Genomic DNA, 19,905 nt, shown 5'->3' with positions numbered 1-19,905 from the left:
AGATGGGGGCTAAAGATGTGTGGAGATTGGCCATAAGCAGCTGGGTATTATTGGTACGTGTATTCCTATAAGTGTGGTAAGTGGGGGTGTCCCGGGTGAGGAAACAATTCTTAACAGAGAAGGAAAGAAGGTTGTGGTCTGAGAGCGGGAGAGGGGAATTGGTAAAGTCATCAAGCGAGCAGAGACTGGAAAAAAACAGGTCCAGAGTATTCCCGTCTTCATGGGTAGGAGAATTAGTAAACTGTGAGACGGAATGAAGAGGTTAGAGAAAGTAGATGAGAGGCAGATTGGGAGAGGGGATCATCGATGGGGATGTTAAAATCACCCATGATGAGGGTGGGGATGTCACAGGATAGAAAGTGAGGAAGCCAGGTGGCAAAGTGATCCAAGAACTGGTGGGAGGAGCCTGGAGGGCAATACACAACTGCCACTCGCAGGGAGAAGGGTTTGAAGAGTCTGATGGTGTGGACTTCAAAGGAAGGAAACATAAGTGAGGGAACCGGGGGGATGACCTGGAAAGCACATTGTGAGGAAAGGAGCAGACTAACACCTCCACCCTGTCTGTTGCCAGGTCTGGCGGTATGTGAAAATTTCAGCCCACCAAATGAGAGAGCAGCAGCAGTGGTGGTGTCTGGCTGTTGAATCCAGGTTTCTGTGATAGCCAGAAGGTTAAGGGAATTAGAGAGGAAAAAATCATGGATGTAACCGAGTTTGTTACACACAGACCGTGCGTTCCAGAGAGCACAATAGAAATCGATAGGAGAGGGCATGCACTGAACGTTAATAAGATTAGCAGGGTTTCTATATGAAGCTGGAGGAGAGTAATGTATGCTAGTGGAGGGAGGCCCAGGGTTGGGGGGAGATGTCGCCTGCGACTAGTAAAAGGAGAAAGAAGAGAAAGAGCAGGCGGTGCAATGATTTGTATGAACGTTTTGAGTGCTGTATGGAGGTAGAGGATGGTTTGCAGTGGGTGAGGAATGTCAGTAAAGCCTCAGAGTTATACATGGGAGAGGGGAGAAGGGAGGGGTTGATATAGAGTGAGTGCACAGAATGTGTTAAAGGGCGGGCGAGTTGTGAGAAAGCAGAAGTGAAAACAAATAAAAAGCGGATTGATAAGACTAATGCATAATGCAGTATGACTGACCGAGAAGCGTGTTTGTATGAATATCTTATGCACCTTACCTGTCTCCTGCCCTGTCCAACTGCCATTGTATAACTGCACTTGTAAGTATTGCACTTAAAATCTATTGCACGCGTGACCCAGCACGCGTGCTATCCCGAGCCAGAGCTGAATATATCACCCGGCCAGCATTTACACCATAGGGCTCTGCGGGCTGCGTTGGAAAGAACCGCTGATCTAGCCATTAATCTCACAGAGTCTGCAGATGCATTCACTAGGAATGCTGCTGCACCCTTCATTAACAGGATAGTGGCCAGGATGTTTTCTCTTTTCACTTCATTCCTTAGCCGACTATCCAGTTGGTCTAGCCAGACCACCATGGACCTGGCTGTACAGGTCACTGACATAGCCGGTTTTAGGGCCCCCGCTGAGGCATCTCTCAGGTAACCAACAGCCTTTCTATCCCAAGGATCCTTAAAAGGGGTTTTCCCAAGAACAAAAGTTGATTTTAATCAATAGATATTATTCCAATAAGTTCCAAAACTGGACGTGTTTAAATAACATGTTCCTGTGCAGAGATAATCTTATAATTGTGCCCCTTCTGTGTCCTGTGTAATGACTGTGTCTGACCTACAGGGAAATGGTTTAATCATACCACAGCTCCTGGGCAGGGGAGGAAGCAAAAGACTATACAGACAGGACAGCATGGGATGAAAGCAGATTCTTTTTGGGAGGTAAAACATTTCCCTGCCTGCTTTTAAAACAATGTTTTACTTCAAAGGTAGAATCATTTGTGCCCCATGCTGTCTGTACCCTCTCTTTTGCTTCCTCCCCTGCCCAGGAGAGGTGGTATGATCAGACCATGTCCCTGCCCGGACAGACAACCATTACACAGTACACAGAAGGGGCACATTTATAAGATTCTCAGCACAGGAACATTTTATTTAATTTAAACACATCCAATGGTGGAAGTTATAAATATTCCAAGATCTATTGATTAAAATAAACTTTTGTTCGTGGGAAAACACCTTTAAGAATTCCCATATCTTCAAAGGGTAATGTAGATATTTTCTATAACTTGGCCACTGCCACATCAATTTTAGGTGCTTTATTCAACAGGGATGTTGCATCTTCCTCAAAAGGATACTTCATCTTGGATGATGAGGGTTGTGAACCTTTCTTTTCAGGCCTTCTCCACTCTTTCTGAAGGAGGGCCTGGAACTCTTTATTCAGGAAAAGGTTGTTTTTTTTCTGTTCAAAGCCCCCGAACATTATGTCCTGCACTGACTTTTTTGCCCTAGAAACTACGACGTCTATGGTGGAGCTTACAGCCTTGACCCGATCAGTGTCTTCTACTGAGTAGCACCTTCTGCATCACCGTCTGAGGATGAAAAGGATTCTGAAGACACACATTGCCCTTCTGACTTCACCAATTATTCGTAATCAGATGATAACATTTTAGTTCCTTTTTTCTTCCTGCATCGATCCCTTTCTTGGTGAATCAAGGATTTTAGGGAGCATTTCACCTTTGCCCTAATAACCGATCTCAATTGTAAGGTGAAATTCCTTGCATGCTGGTTTTTCAATGCAGGTAAAAAAAAAGTCTCTTCTGCCACGAGCTGGGTAATTTCTCTGCAAAGCGCACAATATGTTTAAGCTTTGCCACACATTTCCTACATCTCTAACAATTAAACAAGAGAAAGGACCTATTACAAAGATGTGAAAAAATGCAAGAGCGCAATAGGGTCTTATCCAATTAATAATTGTTACAGAAGTATTAAAAACTGCTCACCTAGTAGGGTTGTGTGGGACACAACACCTATAAAGCCTGGACTCCAGATGCTGCAGCTTCCTATGGATATGTCAGAGATAGATGCTGGGAAAGGAAGTTGTTTCTGCGCTCTCTGGAGTCACGACAAACCATTAGTATGGATAAAAATGTAGGTTTATTGTCTACGCGTTTCAGAGTCCACCGACTCTTTCCTCAGGACAACCATACATAACAACGGAGTAATCAACATACATTGTATAAATACACAAAAAAAATTTTTTATTTTTTAAAAAGCCATCAAAAAACAGGGAGGGGTGTATGCAATCACATGCCTATTACAGTCACATGTTTAGAACAGACCATCTGAAAAATTGCAAGTATTTTCTACTAGGTAGGGAAAATGAACATATGTTGAAATCTGCCAAAACCCAAATATTTAAATACATAAAATATGTTAGTATCGACGTGACATACTTCTTGGGTTGTGAGCTGGTAGTAAAAGGGGGAAAAAAAATACCAAAGAGTGGACTGCTATCTGTAGAGCTATGGATTGGTGCAGTTAACAATTGTACTAGTGGGTTTATACAAGTTCAAATGACCTAGTAACTAGAATTATATCTGTAATTATTTATTTTTTAATTATTGAATAGGTTGCTCCTTATGTTCTAATATATGCTTTAATGGTTTTATCAAAATATTTGTATCCATGTTCATTTTATTTATTTAAATTTTAATAAAATTCACTAAAAACACTTATTTGAGTTAAAATTATAGTAAGCTCACACTTCACTGAGGAGCAGGTACAGAAAACGGAGAAACAAAAGAATGAGCCGATTGTTGCAACAAGAGGACACTCTGAACTTAGCAGTGAAGGAAACTCCATCTCAAAGAGTGAGGTCAAATGAGTTCAATAGGGTGCGGATCTGCTGAGTTCACACAAAGCAGCCTGAACAGAAATGAAAAGGCAATATACCAGGATCATGGACAGAATCATGAGTTCCAGTGAAATAGAATAAATCATTTCTCAAGTACTGGTGTGTATTTTGTGTGACTGTTTATTGTATAAATAATATTAATTTTAACTGTCCTTTAATTAAAAAAACACACTTGTTTGAGTGAAAGGAATTCTAGGCTCAGACCTCACTGCCTGTGGAGTCTTACAAGGCTACCGAATTTGGAGGCGAAAACATATCACCCGAGTGATTTCCACAGGAGGCCGCTCTTCTAGTGCTGTTACTATGCTGGCTGGTCTTACTTTCGCTTCTGGTGTGCCTTTTATCACCAGTGCCATGATGATTATTCTACTGCTGTTCCATTGCCATATTGGAGGGAGAATTGGAGCCAACTTCCTCGCTGGTGGTCTTAACCACAATTAAATGAGGAACCAGCCAGGTACAGTGCCTCCCTCCACACAGACATCTCCTCTAGACCCTAAGGAAGTGAACAAACACTTCTGGGTCAGCAGCTGGCAGACACAGGGAAAGGCCGCCGTCCACGTCTGCATGAACTCCCCCTGGACCTACGGTGGTGCCTCCAGGACCTCCGCACTGCTCTTCCAGACAACCGGGCCAGGCCTGGGTAAGATTTTCTTCGATTCTTCTGCACCGAATCCTCAGATTTAAGTTCTCCTCTAGGACAGAAAACCGACTGATGCGGGGGAGAGGTTCCACACTTTTATTTTGTAGGTTTCCTGTTCTTGATGGGCAGATCCCCTCTTGTGTGGTGCTGTCATGTGTGAAAGGAAAAATTAACATATTTCCTTCAAGGACTTGCCAGCTTTCAATCATAGGGGCATGTACAGAGAGGCTAGTCACCGTTCACTATACTGTGAGCTGTGGCTCTAAGCACATCCCAGCACTTGGACAGCTGGCTCTACAGCAGGTCAATTCTTTCAGCATACTTCACCCATTCAAATAAATGAGTAAAAAAAAACTGCTGGTAAAAAGGCATCAAGATCGCATACAAAACACGTATATTTTATGCAGTATTTTACCTGCAGACACTCAACAAGTGCACATAACCTTACATACCAAATATTTCATTTCACTTTCACCATTAATCACATCATGCATAAAAAAAATCCACTGAAAAGAGGTGACCTCCATTTGGGATGTAATTTCCCCAGGATTTGAAAGCAGATTTCAATTTCTTTATAGAAAGGATTGAAAATCTGCAACAAATTTATGTGGATAAGATTTGGTAAAATGCTGCTTTTGTAATGTGCTGTATATTCTGTCCAGAAATCTGCAGTGAAGACTCAAACTTACCCATAAGGCTAAGGGGCCTAAATATGTATTAATGACTTTATTCAGTCAAGTAATCTTTCAACATTTAAAATTTACATTTTAGTTACTAGATTTGAATCTTATTTTTTTCACCAAAAACAGTGATCACTAACGTTCAGGTGGCTCATATTAAGACACTGTAAGGCACTTCACGCTATCCAGCAGAAAAGGAGCACTATACTGTAATTTGTTTTAATTTGAAAAGCATATTTAAAAGGGAACCTAATAGGTCCTTCATGCCCACTAAACTAAAATCATGTATTTATTCTTATGTTAACATCCTGCCTAACAAGCCCTTTATACAGTATAAGCGATTGCAGTGTATGGCAAAAAAGAATGTTAAAAATCCATTTCCAATATGCAAATCAGTTTCAGACTAGTTGAGGGGGTGTTTGTTTCCCCAGACTACTATGCTCACCAATCATGATACCGTGCCCCAGTGGGCGTGATAACATGATGTGCAAGAGCCAGCATCAGCACCGGCTTTCTGCAAGTCTTGCACGAGTGCTACTTTCTTCATTTCATGTTGGTGAGCAGTGAAGCTGGGGAACGTACATCTTCACTAAGCATGGAAATGAAATGATAAAAAGTTGCACGTATACGGTGACACCGGCTCTAGCAAATCAAGTTATTACACCCACAAGGGCATGGAACCATGCTTGGTGGGACAGCTGGTATCGGGAAACCAATGCCCCTTTGACTAGCCAAATTAGCATATTGGAAACGGATTTGAAACTTTTTTTTTGTGTCATACACTGCAATCTCTTCTACTGTACAAAGGGTGTTAACATAAGTACGAACACATGGCAATGGCGGACCTGTCAGGTTCCCTTTAATAAAATTACAGTGTCAGTGAGCCGGTTCCCTTCAGAAGTGTTTTTTTTCCCCCTTTCCTCTTCTTTTAGGAGTTATTGGATTCCATTGTATAGTGGTTTTATTTTTTAGTCCATGTTCTAGCTGCAATTTTTGCCCATACCGCAGGTTTCCTGACCTGAACCAGTTGGTTCAGAAGCATAAATGAGATTGTTAGTTCAGGTAAAGGAAACCAGCAGTCGGGCCAATAATTCTGGCCATATCATAGACCAGAGTTTCCCAAACTCCAGTTCTCACAGTAACCCCACAGGTCATGTTTTCAGGATTTCCATAGTATAGCACAGGTGAGAGAATTCCTGATGCCTTGCTGATATACTTCCACCACCTGCACAATACTAAGGAGATACTGGAAACATGACCTGTTGGGGGGCCGTGAGGACTGGAGTTTGGGAAACACTGTAATAGAACATAAAATACAGCAGCTACATGATTAAGTGAATAAGGTATTACTATTATAAAACCCTCACTGTTAACATACAGGAAACTGCCATCTTCATTTTAATCAGATGTGGTCACTTCATCCCCCAAAAGACAAATAACGCTCACAACTGCTAAATGGGGGTTGTCCACTAGAAAAAAATACCTTTAGGAAAAGTGACAGTTGAAGGTCAGCCGCGGCTGAATTGACTGCAGAAGTCACATCATTGTTTAGGTCACGTCACTGCCAGTAGACCATGCACTGCGTAGATCCGGAGAACGGCGCCAATTTGTAAAGTATACTGTTTTTTTTTTTTAAATGCAATTATGCATAGCTGAGTTATACCAAAGTTGTCCGGTAGTGGGCCAATACCCAGGTGGTGTTCTGATTTGAAGATATGTCAGTTTTTTGTGACAAGGAAATCAGACAGTGAGCAATCAACCAAGCTAAAGAGGTGCTAGGTGGGGAAACAACCTCAGAAGGCAGAGGCTCAGAAAGTGCTGTCACACCCAGAGCCCTTAACTCATTTGCATATTGATTAAACTGCCAATTTCTCAGGAATGCAGCAACAGATAAGAGATATAAAAGGTGTCTATGGATTTAGCTTTTAAAGTGAACCTGTCAATACCGCCATTAACCTCCAGATTAAGGATTAATCTGCAGGTTAACAGCATGGAAAAGCCCAGTGGCTATACTGAAAGTGAGGTACCCGGGAGAAAATGGACCATTTCTGCTGGGAGCCACCGGCTTTCAGTCATGCAAGCATGCCGATACAGTTTCATACAGTTTATCAATACAGAGCTGGCTGTCAGTCATAGTGCCATGGTGTCTTTCGTTGCTGCTCTCAGTGCTGAGAGCAGTGACTAATTGCTCCGGGCACACCTGCATGACTAAAAGCTAGCAGCTTCCGGTAGAATAAAGGTTAATTCTCTCCCAGATACCGCACTTTCGTATAGTGTCGGGAAACCTCAATAATGCTATTAACCTGCAGATTAATTGTGTTATCGGACATGACAGGTTCCCTTTAGAGATCTGCTTGTCCGGTTTGGGGGCTGCAGGGGAGAGTTCTATTTACTTAGTTTCCCTTTAAATTCTATATTTTGGAAATTACAACCACAATAATGATGGTAGAAAAAGAAAAACAATGAAACATTGAAGGCTAAAGAAATATTTAATCTGACATACAAGTTCATCCGAGTAGCTTTCCATGTATTTGCCAGTCTAGTACCAACATGTCCTGCAATTTTAAATATGGCAAGGAAATAAATGCATTCTATTTTTTTTTGCAATTCCAAAGCATATATAAACATTTACAATGATTATGTAGTCTTATAAATACAGTAGCTGGGTTCATTTTTTTATGCAGCCACTGCCATGTAGTCGGTCGTACCAAACTGGAGAAATAAAGTAATACTGTTAAAGTATAAAATAATTAAATTAATTGGAGAAATACATTGATATTAAAAATAATATAACCGCTAAAGAATTCTGTTCTCAAGTACATGGGACAGTGAGAATAAGAAAAAAAAATAAAGAACAATTCCTTTCCCCTAATACACATGGAAATTAGAAAGAGGCCCCTGAGAATATAAATGCAGGCATTTGTTTTTTCAATTTGGATACATTATGACTTTGTGCTACACATAATACATTAAAAAGGCACATCAATGCAGGCAGTGTAATATTGTACGCAAAACCCTACACTTTATGTAGTGTCCGGCAAAAAGAAAAAAGTAAAAAAAAGAAAAAAGAAAGCCTTTCATAACCATCATTCCTCAGCATCCTAAACAAAATGCAAACAAACCAAACATAGCTTAAGGCTTTTGTCTTAAATCTTCCACTTGTGAAAGAATTAAGGGAAACGAGTAAGAGTTTGCATAACACTTCTGACCAGTAACTGGCGATTCGTCTTGACACAACCTTCAATCAATTGGGAAACTTGTATTCGGATAAGGTTAGCTATATACAACAGTGCCAAAGTGACCAGGTATGTGGACCTCTACTTGGTGACATTGGTTGAATGTTAAAGAATTCGAAGCGATCTTTCGAGGACACAATACAATTGACATAAAAAATAAATCATAAAAAGAAGGACTAAACAAATCTACAAGATACTACACACTTTACAAAGGGATCCGTGACACGTTGTACATATTTTTTTCTGCGCAGAACAGCAAAGAAAAAAAAAAAATAAAAAGTACAGTTTAGTTCAAGTCTAGAAAATTATGTGCAAGTTACTCCATTGCATTCATGCTACAATAAATTATGACACTTTCCAGTGCATTAATAGCTCAAACCTAAGGTGTACTGAAGGGATCTGTACTTCACACTGCATGGCAGCAAAGGGGCAGAGCCTTCCAGCACCACCCAGTTTAGAATGGACCAGCTATGGCCAAGAAAAGCCCAGAAAACATGTTTTAGTACCATGGAGAGGGAAATAATCACTCGCTATCGGTCTCAAATTCAGTGTCGGACCATTCCACAGGGGCAAGAAGACCTTTTCTTTGTGCATATTCAATAATTGCCATGTAACAAAAGTAATATTGATCCCATGTTTGAATACTGAAAGCACGTTGAGTTCTCATTCTCTTCACTGTCTGTAGAACGTCCACTGTCCCAATGTTCTCCAGCCTGGACAAACAAATATCCAAAGTACAAAAGGTACCTATTGATACAAGAAATTATTAGAATTAGCATAAGACAAATCTTCAGCTACTTTTTTCTACCACATTTATATATGGTACATGTATACATAGGGGGACGACAGGCAGATGACCTATAATGTCATTTATATATTGAGACTCAAACCTGCATACTTTCAGCACAAAATCTGAGCTTTGCCTAGTGCATACATGTCAAATTCTGGCCCGAGGGCCAAATCTGTCCCGCAGGGTGGTTTAGTTTAGCCCACGACACCAGAATTACCACCCCTATGTGGGCCCATTATACTGTATGGAGGACTATGTGGGGCCAATTATACTGTATACTGGTTGGCCTTTTGGCCCTCTGTGTATTTGAGTTTGACATCCCTGACCTAGTGGTATAACATAGTGCATGCTTTAATAGCATACATAGGAATACATCTCACGCATGCTCCCCCTTTGTGCTGTTACATGCAACACTTCAGCAAGAAGACCATCATAAAAAGAGCTTATGTCAGTATAAAATGGTACAGTACTATGCAAAACAAATGCTGCAAAGTAAGAACACTTTCAAAAACAGAAGTGTTACTAGTTTGCATTTGGTCAATTGATAAAAATAAATTTTATGAACAAAAAAAAAATCTAAAAATCAAATCAATATTTGGTGTCATCACCCTTCGCTCTCAAAACATCATGAATTCTTCGATGTACACTATCACAAAGACAGGGACTCTGTAGTATTATACTCAGGTGTAGGAGTAAACAATTATGCCAAACAGATGATAATGATCATTACTTTTATATGTAGAGTTAATGTCATTGAAACAGAAACAGCTGCATATGAGGCTTAAGACTGGGTGAGAAACAGCCAAAATCTGCTAAAAAGGTGAGGTTGCGGAAGACCATTTCACATCACAGATCAGATCATACACCATAGCAATACTGCGCACAGTAACAAGATCTATGCCAGGCAAAGATTTCAATGCAGGCAGATTTAAAGATGTGAGCTTGGTGTTCAAGCTCTTTTGAGGAAGCACCAAGAAATGGGCAACGTTGAGGACTGTAGATGCAGTGCTCGGCCAAGGAAATTCAGTGGTGCATACGAAAGAGACATCATGCTTACTTCCCTTTGAAATCACAATATATCCAGCAGTGGAATTAGCTCAGAATTGGTTAAGGTACACCCATCTACTGTTCGAGAAGTCTGGCCAGAAATGGTCTCCATAGAAAAACTACAGCCAAAAACTGACAGAAACAAAGCCAAGTGGCTTAAGTATGCACAAAAACATAGGACAGGGGTGCAGAGAAATGGCAGCAGGTGCTCATGAATGAGGAGTTAATATATGAAATATTTGGTTGTAACAGAAGACCGTTTGTTTGGCGAAGGGCTGGCAAGCAATACAAGAAGCAGTGTCTGCAGGCAACAGTAAAGCATGGAGGAGGTTGCTTGCAAGTTTTGGGCTACAATTCAGAAAATGGATTGGGGATTTGGTCTAGATTAATAGTGTCCTCAATTCTGAGAAATACAGGTAGATACTTCACCATCATTTAATACTATCAGGGAGGAGTCTGATTGGATCCAAATTTATTCTGCAGTAACAAAAAGACCCCAAACATACAGCCAATATCATAAAAAAAACAAAAACACTATCTTCAGCATAATGAAGAACAGAGTCCTGGAAGTGATGATATGGTCCCCTGGCCCCCACAGTGCCCGGATTGAAGAATCATCGAGAAAGAAAAAAATTAGAAAAAAATAGGGCCAGCACACCTTTAGGCTGCATGCCCACTATGCGTTTTTCAAGCGTTTTTGCCGCGGAGGCCATTGAAAGGCGAGTATAATGTTTTTTTTTTTTATTTTTTGCCATTTTTTTTTTTTTCAACTATTAACTTGGTCACACTATATAAATCCATGCCGGTTGCATTGATTTATATAGTGTGACCAAGTTGTCAAGCACTTTTCCAAGTGATGCTAAAATCGCTTGGAAAAGTGCTTGATAACCCGCATGCGAAAATGCATGTGAAGAACGCTTGACAAACGCTTCTACCTGGCGGGAAAAACGCATGTAAAATCTGTATGCGTTTTTTCCTGCCAGGGAGAAGTGGAAAAAATATGCAGCATTTCTGCATCGTAGGGCACTTAGCCATAGTATTAAATGAAAGCACAGGTGCACAAACACGCTATGTGGCCAATATAGGAACATATACCTAGACTGTGCTTCAGCATTCATTAGTCACAGTGTGCTGATGCATTGTGTATGTACAGTTGTGCTCAAAAGTTTACATACCCCGGCAGAATTTTTCCTTTCTTGGCCTTCTTTCAGAGAACTGTTATACAGTTCAACTACCTTTTCCCGTAGATCCGTTGACAATTCTTTTGCTTTCCCCATGACTCTCAATCCAGAAACATCAGCGGCTGGATGAAAGATGCAACAGAAACTCACTCAGCTTTTATGCACACACACTGATTACAAGCAAACAGGTCACAGGTGAGGATGTTACCTTTAGTAGCCATTCAAACCCATTTGTGTCAAATTCTGTGCATGTTATCAGCCAAAATCACTAGGGTATGTTAACCTTTGATCAGGGTCATTTGGATGTTTTTGGTTGTCATTAAGATTTAAAAAGAGAATACACAGTAGTTTGACAATAAATGGCTTCACCCAACCAATAACCATGAGTGGAGAAAAAGTTTTTTTTGTTACCATTCATATTCTCTGAAACACGGCCAAGAAAGGAAAAATTCTGCCGGGGTATGTTAAATTTTGAGCACAATTGTATATGTTTGTATACTGGACTCATAGCGTGTTTGTGCACCTGTACATTAATTTAATACTAAAGGTGTGCGGACCCCCCCTTTTTTTTGTAGTATATATGATTTGACTTAGATATTTCTGCTTTTCATTCACTTTGTTTTTTGTTAATTGATAAAAATAAACTTAAAATACATTTCTATATCTATTATTTCTATATACAGTACAGACCAAAAGTTTGGACACACCTTCTCATTTAAAGATTTTTCTGTATTTTTATGACTATGAAAATTGTACATTCACACTGAAGGCATCAAAACTATGAATTAACACATGTGGAATTATATACTTAACAAAAAAGTGTGAAACAACTGAAAATATGTCTTATATTCTAGGTTCTTCAAAGTAGCCACCTTTTGCTTTGATGACTGCTTTGCACACTCTTGGCATTCTCTTGATGATCTTCAAGAGGTAGTCACCGGAAATGGTCTTCCAACAATCTTGCAGGAGTTCCCAGATATGCTTAGCACTTGTTGGCCCTTTTGCCTTCACGCTGCGGTCCAGCTCACCCCAAACCATCTCGATTGGGTTCAGGTCTGGTGACTGTGGAGGCCAGGTCATCTGGCGTAGCACCCCATCACTCTCCTTCTTGGTCAAATAGCCCTTACACAGCCTGGAAGTGTGTTTGGGGTCATTGTCCTGTTGAAAAATAAATGATGGTCCAACTAAACGCAAACCGGATGGAATAGCATGCAAGATGCTGTGGTAGCCATGCCGGTTCAGTATGCTTTCAATTTTGAATAAATCCCCAACAGTGTCACCAGCAAAGCACTCCCACACCATCACACCTCCATGCTTCACAGTGGGAACCAGGCATGTAGAGTCCATCCGTTCACCTTTTCTGCGTCGCACAAAGACAAGGTGGTTGGAACCAAAGATCTCAAATTTGGACTCATCAGACCAAAGCACAGATTTCCACTGGTCTAATGTCCATTCCTTGTGTTCTTTAGCCCAAACAAGTCTCTTCTGCTTGTTGCCTGTCCTTAGCAGTGGTTTCCTAACAGCTATTTTACCATGAAGGCCTGCTGCACAAAGTCTCCTCTTAACAGTTGTTGAAGAGATGTGTCTGATGCTAGAACTCTGTATGGCATTGACCTGGTCTCTAATCTGAGCTACTGTTAACCTGCGATTTCTGAGGCTGGTGACTCTGACAAACTTATCCTCAGAAGCAGAGGTGACTCTTGGTCTTCCTTTCCTGGGGCGGTCCTCATGTGAGCCAGTTTCTTTGTAGCCCTTGATGGTTTTTGCAACTGCACTTGGGGACACTTTCAAAGTTTTCCCAATTTTTCGCACTGACTGACCTTCTTTTCTTAAAGTAATGATGGCCACTCGTTTTTCTTTACTTAGAATTTGTATTATGGCAAGAAAAAAGCAGCTAACAGTCTATTCAGTAGGACTATCAGCTTTGTATCCACCTGACTTCTACACAACACAACTGATGGTCCCAACCCCATTTATAAGGCAAGAAATCCCACTTATTAAACCTGACAGGGCACACCTGTAAAGTGAAAAACATTTCCGGTGACTACCTCTTGAAGCTCATCAAGAGAATGCCAAGAGTGTGCAAAGCAGTCATCAAAGCAGAAGGTGGCTACTTTGAAGAACCTAGAATATTTTCAGTTGTTTCACACTTTTTTGTTAAGTATATAATTCCACATGTGTTAATTCATAGTTTTGATGCCTTCAGTGTGAATGCACAATTTTCATAGTCATGAAAATACAGAAAAATCTTTAAATGAGGTGTGTCCAAACTTTTGGTCTGTACTGTACATACACAATACAGAGACATACATATCACTTAAAGCGCACCTGTCAGCAGGATTGTGCTTCGTAAAGCACATACACTGTCAGGTAGGTGCCATTATACTAAGTATAATGATACCTTTGTTGATGAAATCCGTCCAGTGGTTCTTCTGTAATCTTTATTTTCAGTTCTGACATAATGACATGCATGTGCTCTCACATGTATTCATGTATGCCTATCTCTGCCTTGTGACAGGTCACTGTGCTTTCAGTGATCTGCCTACTATTTTAAATACTGACTAGCTGCTGCGCATGCACCATTTTGTAGAGGAAAAAGAAATTTGCCTGCAGCAATATGGCCCTCGATGCCGCCCGTGCTTGAACAGTAGCATTTCTCGGTCGCCGAGAGATGCTACTGCGAATGCACGGCGACATATTGCTACACCCAAATTCTCTTTCCAAAAGCAAAATGAGGCCCGTGCGTGTGCAGTAGCATCTCTCGGCAAACGATAAATTCTACTGCGCATGAACTGGCCGCCATGGCCATTTTGGGGAATGTAAATTTCAATATGACACACACATTACACAGTATTTAAAATAGTAGGTGGGTCACTGATAGCACAGTGACCTGTCACAAGGCAGAGATAGGCATACATGAATACATAATGAGAGCACCAGAGTACATGCATATCATTATGGCAGAAATAAAAGTAAAGATTATAAAAGAACCAGTGGACAGACTTCATCATCAAAAAGTATAATTTTTACTCAGTGTAACAGCGCCCATCTGACAGTGTATGTGGTTTACTAAGCACAATCCTGCCGACAGGTGAGCTTTAAGAAAGACTAGGTTAAACACCCACATGGGACAATGTGAACATACAGTGTAAGACCTGAATAGGGTGCTGAACACAACACCCACCGGGAAGCCCAATTGGAATATAAAGTCCAACTATAAAACCACCAGAACTCAGCAAGTGTAATGTAACCAGCACAAACAAATCAGATGATAATCAAGGACGTTAATATTTTGAAGTAAAAAAAAAACAAAACACATTGTAATACATTATATCAGGGGTCCTCAAACTACGGCCCGCGGGCCACATGCGGCCCGCGGAGGACTTTCATCCGGCCCGCCGGGCTATGGGCGGAGGAGAGGAGAGCAGTGCCATTGCCCGCCCTTCCCCCCGCTTGCTCAGGGCCCCGGCAGGCAGATACTTACCTCTCCCCGTGCCTCCGCAGATCCGCTGTCTTCCGTGCTCTGCGCTTCCTGTGACGTCTCAGGTCAGAGGGCGCGGTGACGTCTTTACACTGCGCCCTCCCGAGTGCTGTCACAGGCAGCGCAGAGCGGGACAACGCCGCGGCGACGCTGGAGTCCAGACCAGAGCAGCGGCAGCAAGTGAGGGGAGTATTGGATTTTTTTTTTTTTTTAATCTATGGAGGCATAGGTCATTATATGGAGGGTGACATCCTGCAAGGGGTATAATATGGGGGGGGTGTGTGACATCCTGCATGGGGTATAATATGGGGGGGTGACATCCTGCATGGGGCATTATATGGGGGGGAAAGGGACATCCTGCATGGGGCATTATAAAGACAGGGGAGTGATATCTTGCATGGGGCATTATATGGTGTGAGAAAGGGACATCCTGCATGGGGCATTATAAGGGGGGGGGGACAGCCTGCATATGGCATTATAAGGGGGAAACAGCCTGCCTATTGGGAACATTTACCTGCCCATTGAGGACCTATGCTGCCTATTGGGGACCTTTGCTGCCTATTGGGGACCTTTGCTGCCTATTGGGGATATTTACCGGCCTATTGGGGACCTATGCTGCCTATTGGGTACATTTACCTGCCTATTGGGAACCTATGCTGCCTATTGGGTACAGTTACCTACCTATTGAAATACCGGTTGATTTAACTTTACTTGTTCTTCATTTTAAATATTGTATTTGTTCCTATATTGTTTTTATTACTTCAAAATAAGATATGTGCAGTGTGCATAGAAGTTGGTCATAGTTTTTTTTAAAAACTATATTCCGGCCCTCCAATAGTCTGAGGGACCGTGAACTGGCCCCCTGTTTAAAAAGTTGAAGGACCCCTGCATTATATACATACACATATATACATACACACACATAGTGGATGAAGATATTTCAAATTTTATTTGGATGTGAAATTTTTTACATAGTATCTTTAGTTTATATTTTCATAGGTTGGACTTTCATGTATGTGGCAATATCAAACATGTTGATTTTTTTTCATTTAGAATTGTGAAAAGGGAGGTGGGGTTTTTCAAGCATGGGTGTTATTTATACATTTTTCTAGATAGTTTTAACATTCTGTATTCATTTTTCACACACTTTTTTTCCCTTTAGTATTTAAATGCAACACTTTGGCAATTGCAGTAAATAATAATACAATGATCTCCTATAAAGCACAGCCTGTAGGAATACAAAGATGGCAGTGAAGGTAGGCCTTCAGGTGCCAGGATAAACCATCCATTTATTTTGTTCTAGAGAACACACACACTGAACACCTATATATGCTTTAGAAACGATCTGACAGCCTGTTAAAGTCACCTCCCATTAGTTCCTGAAAAGGAGTGAATTCTGACAAAACAAGTATACTAACGCTGTAAGTACATGTTCAGCATTTGGTCAGTGTTTTACTTCAGTATCTGTAAGCCAAAACCAGCAGTGGAAAAGTTAGGGGAAAAAGTATAATAGAAACACGTCACCACTTCTGTATTTATCACCCACTCCTGGTTTTGGCTTACAAATACCGATGTAAAATACTTACCAAATACTGAACGTGTGAACATGGACTAAAAAAACAAACAAAATTGTATATACTAGATAATGCTGTATACTTTAATTAAAAATATTAAAGCCACACTTTAGAGCCGTTTATGCACACCCCACTTACACACAGTATTTGGTGAGGCACCGCCACAAGTACTGTGCACCAACAGCAGTCATATTCACCTGTTCTTCCAATGCCTGCACTGCAGTGGATCACTATGGGTGGCCCAGCAGGATGTCCAGTCCACTCTGACCCCAATGCTTGCACAGCCATGGCTTGATGTTGCTTCACTTGGGCTCTAAAGTCCAACATGGCAGAAGCAGATTTAGGCACCCCAAAATCAGGCCAACTCATGTATTGGTAATGGGCAACACTTCGACTTTCATTGGTCTGGAAAAAACAAAAGACAGTAGATACTGGAAGGTGACAGAGAGAAGGAAAGTATAACAAATCTTAAGAATTCATTTAATGGCAACCAATTTTTAATTACACTTCTAATTCCACTAGTCCATAATGTTGCTGCAGACTATGAGAATGGTGCACTACATGCTCTTGATCAGGGTGCCAAGGTCAGACTAAACTGCTAAGCTCATTTTGTACCTGTTTATTGTAGAGGTCCAGATGAGTTAACTTGAAGTCTTGAAAGAGGTCTATATGAATGTTCCTGATAATGAAGTGCCCAGAATCCTCACTTCTTCCAGCTTCCAGAGGCCAGTATTGTCCACATTTTATTCGTCCTCTTTCTATTACTCTACAGGATGAGAAAGACATAGAAAAAGGTTTAATACTCAAGTGAAAACAAAAACAAATATGTTAGACCAGATCAGCAAAACGATCAATAGATAGCAATGTAACTGACTAATTTAAAGGGGTTGTCAGGAATGCTTTAAACTAATGCAATAAGCATTATATATCCACTGAAGCCTCCATTCCCAGTGGCATGTCTCCAATGTTGTAGCCCTATAAATAACCAGTTAGCTCAGCAGTAGTCTCATGTGGTCTTCCATGGAATCACTGCTGATTCCAGTGACTGGCTGCAATTGTCTCACGTTCTAGATTAGGGAGTCACTGCTGTGGGGACAAGGAAGAAGCAATAAGTAAGGCTTATTGTGTTAAATGATACCATTGCCTGCCTGTTCCCAAAAGTTTTCCAGAAGATGGGACAATCCCTTTCAAGGGAACCAGTCACCATGAAAATGCAGTCCAATCTGCAGGCACCATGCTATAGACCAGAAGGAGAGGAGTAGATTCATATATAGTTTTGTGATAATAGATTCAGTATAAACTGTTTTCCAGTACATTCCTCAGGACAGCACACATGGAGGTAGTCCTTCCTTGACCTATGACGGGACAGGATCGCAGAGAGGTGAAAAGGCCCCTCCCACCTCCACCCTCCAGTGTTTTTTCCTGTCCCTTGCAGGACAGACGCAGGAGAGGAATGCACATCAGAGAAAAGATTACCTGGGAGCTCAGGGGGATCGGAGGGAATCGATCTCTGCTCTTCCCTCTGTGAAGATGCTCTGGGCTGATACCTCACTGGGCGGGGGTCCCCCAGCCAGGTCAGAAGAGTGGGAAGTGGCTCCTGGCTTTGGCGCTTCCCTCAGTGTAGGGCTCTTGGTATCAAGGTGCATGTGCTCCAAGGTGGAGCTTCGTTTTACGGACTCAGGTGGATCGGGGAGTCTCGGCCTTCCCTTCCCTCTGTCAAGCAGTCCGGGGCTGATACCTCTCTGGGCAGAGGTCCCTCAGCCAGCAGCCATCCTGTGCAGCAGTGCCAGTGGTGACCCCGCATCCCTCCATGATGGGCTCTCGGCATTACCAGCTCCCCCTGTTGTTCCAATGGGTGTGGAGCCAGCAAAGGTAAGTGCACGGGGCTAGGCCTCTGGGCAGTTACTAGCCTCATGCCTTATGCCAAAGCTGGGCCTAGAGCCCCATGTGCTAAAGTTTTACTTCAGTTAGCCGCATGTCATGGCTGCACAGGACTTCATGATTGGGCTTCACAGTTTGACTTATGCCAAGCATGTTTGTCTCTCTGTATGGTGGAATAAACACATGCTTCACTGTTGTCTGCAGACCAGTATCAGTCTAAGGCTGTGTGCCCACGATGCGTTTAAGTGTTTCCACAGTGGCAAAAATGCTGCAGAACCGCTTAAAAAACGCATGGTAGTAGGCCTGCCATGTCCCCCAATGATAATCCGCATGTGCTGTGCACATGCTGCGGAAATTTCCGCTGCGGATTATCATTGAGGAAAAAAAAAGCAGCACTACCAATTATTTTGCGCAAGCGCTGCGTTTTCGCCGCCATTGACTTTCATTGGAAGGCCTGGATTCCGCATCACTGCATCTGTACATGCGGAATCCAAGCATTTCAATGTGCGGATGGTACCCGGGTCTGGAGGACAGGAGACTCTCCTCTGGACCCGGGTACCATAGAACCTTTAAAAAAAAAGAATAAAATAAAAAATAAATATTATATTTATCTTCTGATGAAACGCGGTCTCCTTGTCTTCACTTGCCGACAACTCGCGGTGGACTGAAGGACCTGCGCTGACGTCATAGTCATGTGACGGCAGGTCCTTCAGTGTAGTGCACTGCGAGCAGCCGGCAAGCCAGGACACAGCGAAGCAAGACTCCGGGGGCCATCGGAAGGTAAGCATAGATTTGTTTTTTTATTTTTTACCATTCTTAAGGTCACACTATATAAATCCATGCTGTTTGCATGGATTTATATAGTGTGACCAAGTTGACAAGCACTTTCCAAGTGATGCTAAAATCGCTTGGAAAGCCCTTGACAACCCGCATGCGGAAATGCATGTGAAGAATGATTCACTTCCGCGTGTCCCTGGCAGGAAAAACGCATGTACAATCTGCATGTACAATCCGCATGCATTTTTCTGCCAGGGAGATGCAGAAACGCTCAGGAAAAAATCCAGAGCATTTCTGCATCGTGGGCACATAGCCTAAAAGACACCGTGTTAATTCAGCACATTATCTTCATGGAGGCTGCTCTCCAGCTGTGCCTGATTAAAGTGGCTCCTTCAGGTGGGGCTAGTCTGACAATTGAGGTGTACTACTCATATAGGAGGTTTATTCTTCAGATTCAGATTAATTACTCTCCTGATTGAAAGCGTCTAGTCTCTTGTCTAGCGCCTTCAAACACAGCTCTAGTCTGTGCTTTATAGTGCCTCTGTGCTTCATGGTAATCATAGTGCCTCATTATGCTTCATGGTACATCATAGTGCCTCATTATGCTTCATGGTACAATCATTATGCTTCATGGTATATCATAGTACCTCATGGTACAATCATAGTCCCTCATCATTATGGCTCATGGAACAATCATAGTGCCTCACGGTACAGTCACAGGGCCTCACGGTAGAGTAATAATGCCTCACGGTAACTCTGTGCCTCTGGACCTCATAGTACCTCATTGTA

The 19,905-nt window shown here is 41.9% G+C and overlaps 1 protein-coding gene across 3 annotated transcripts in view; it reads right to left on the bottom strand.

Moving 5' to 3' along the window:
- Positions 1–7,626: 7,626 nt before the first annotated feature.
- LOC141151767 (tyrosine-protein phosphatase non-receptor type 9-like) overlaps positions 7,627–19,905 on the bottom strand; it is a 70,820-nt gene continuing 58,541 nt past the window's right edge. For 2 of the 3 annotated variants that reach the window (XM_073637080.1, XM_073637078.1), the window contains 3 exons: positions 17,074–17,224; positions 16,656–16,863; positions 7,627–9,132 (listed from right to left, as the gene is read on the bottom strand). In XM_073637080.1, the coding sequence (XP_073493181.1) occupies positions 8,909–9,132; positions 16,656–16,863; positions 17,074–17,224 (583 nt within the window). In that variant the 3' untranslated portion in view covers positions 7,627–8,908. Of the gene's footprint in view, positions 9,133–11,397; positions 11,526–16,655; positions 16,864–17,073; positions 17,225–19,905 lie in introns of all 3 variants that reach the window. The other variant, XM_073637079.1, reaches the window with a different exon arrangement.

The sequence above is a fragment of the Phyllobates terribilis genome, unplaced genomic scaffold (genome assembly GCF_046119375.1).
Source record: "Phyllobates terribilis strain yellow unplaced genomic scaffold, ASM4611937v1 Scaffold_1__5_contigs__length_1240528914, whole genome shotgun sequence".
Taxonomy (NCBI): domain Eukaryota; kingdom Metazoa; phylum Chordata; class Amphibia; order Anura; family Dendrobatidae; genus Phyllobates; species Phyllobates terribilis.
This window is presented reverse-complemented; position numbering and strand designations above follow the sequence as displayed.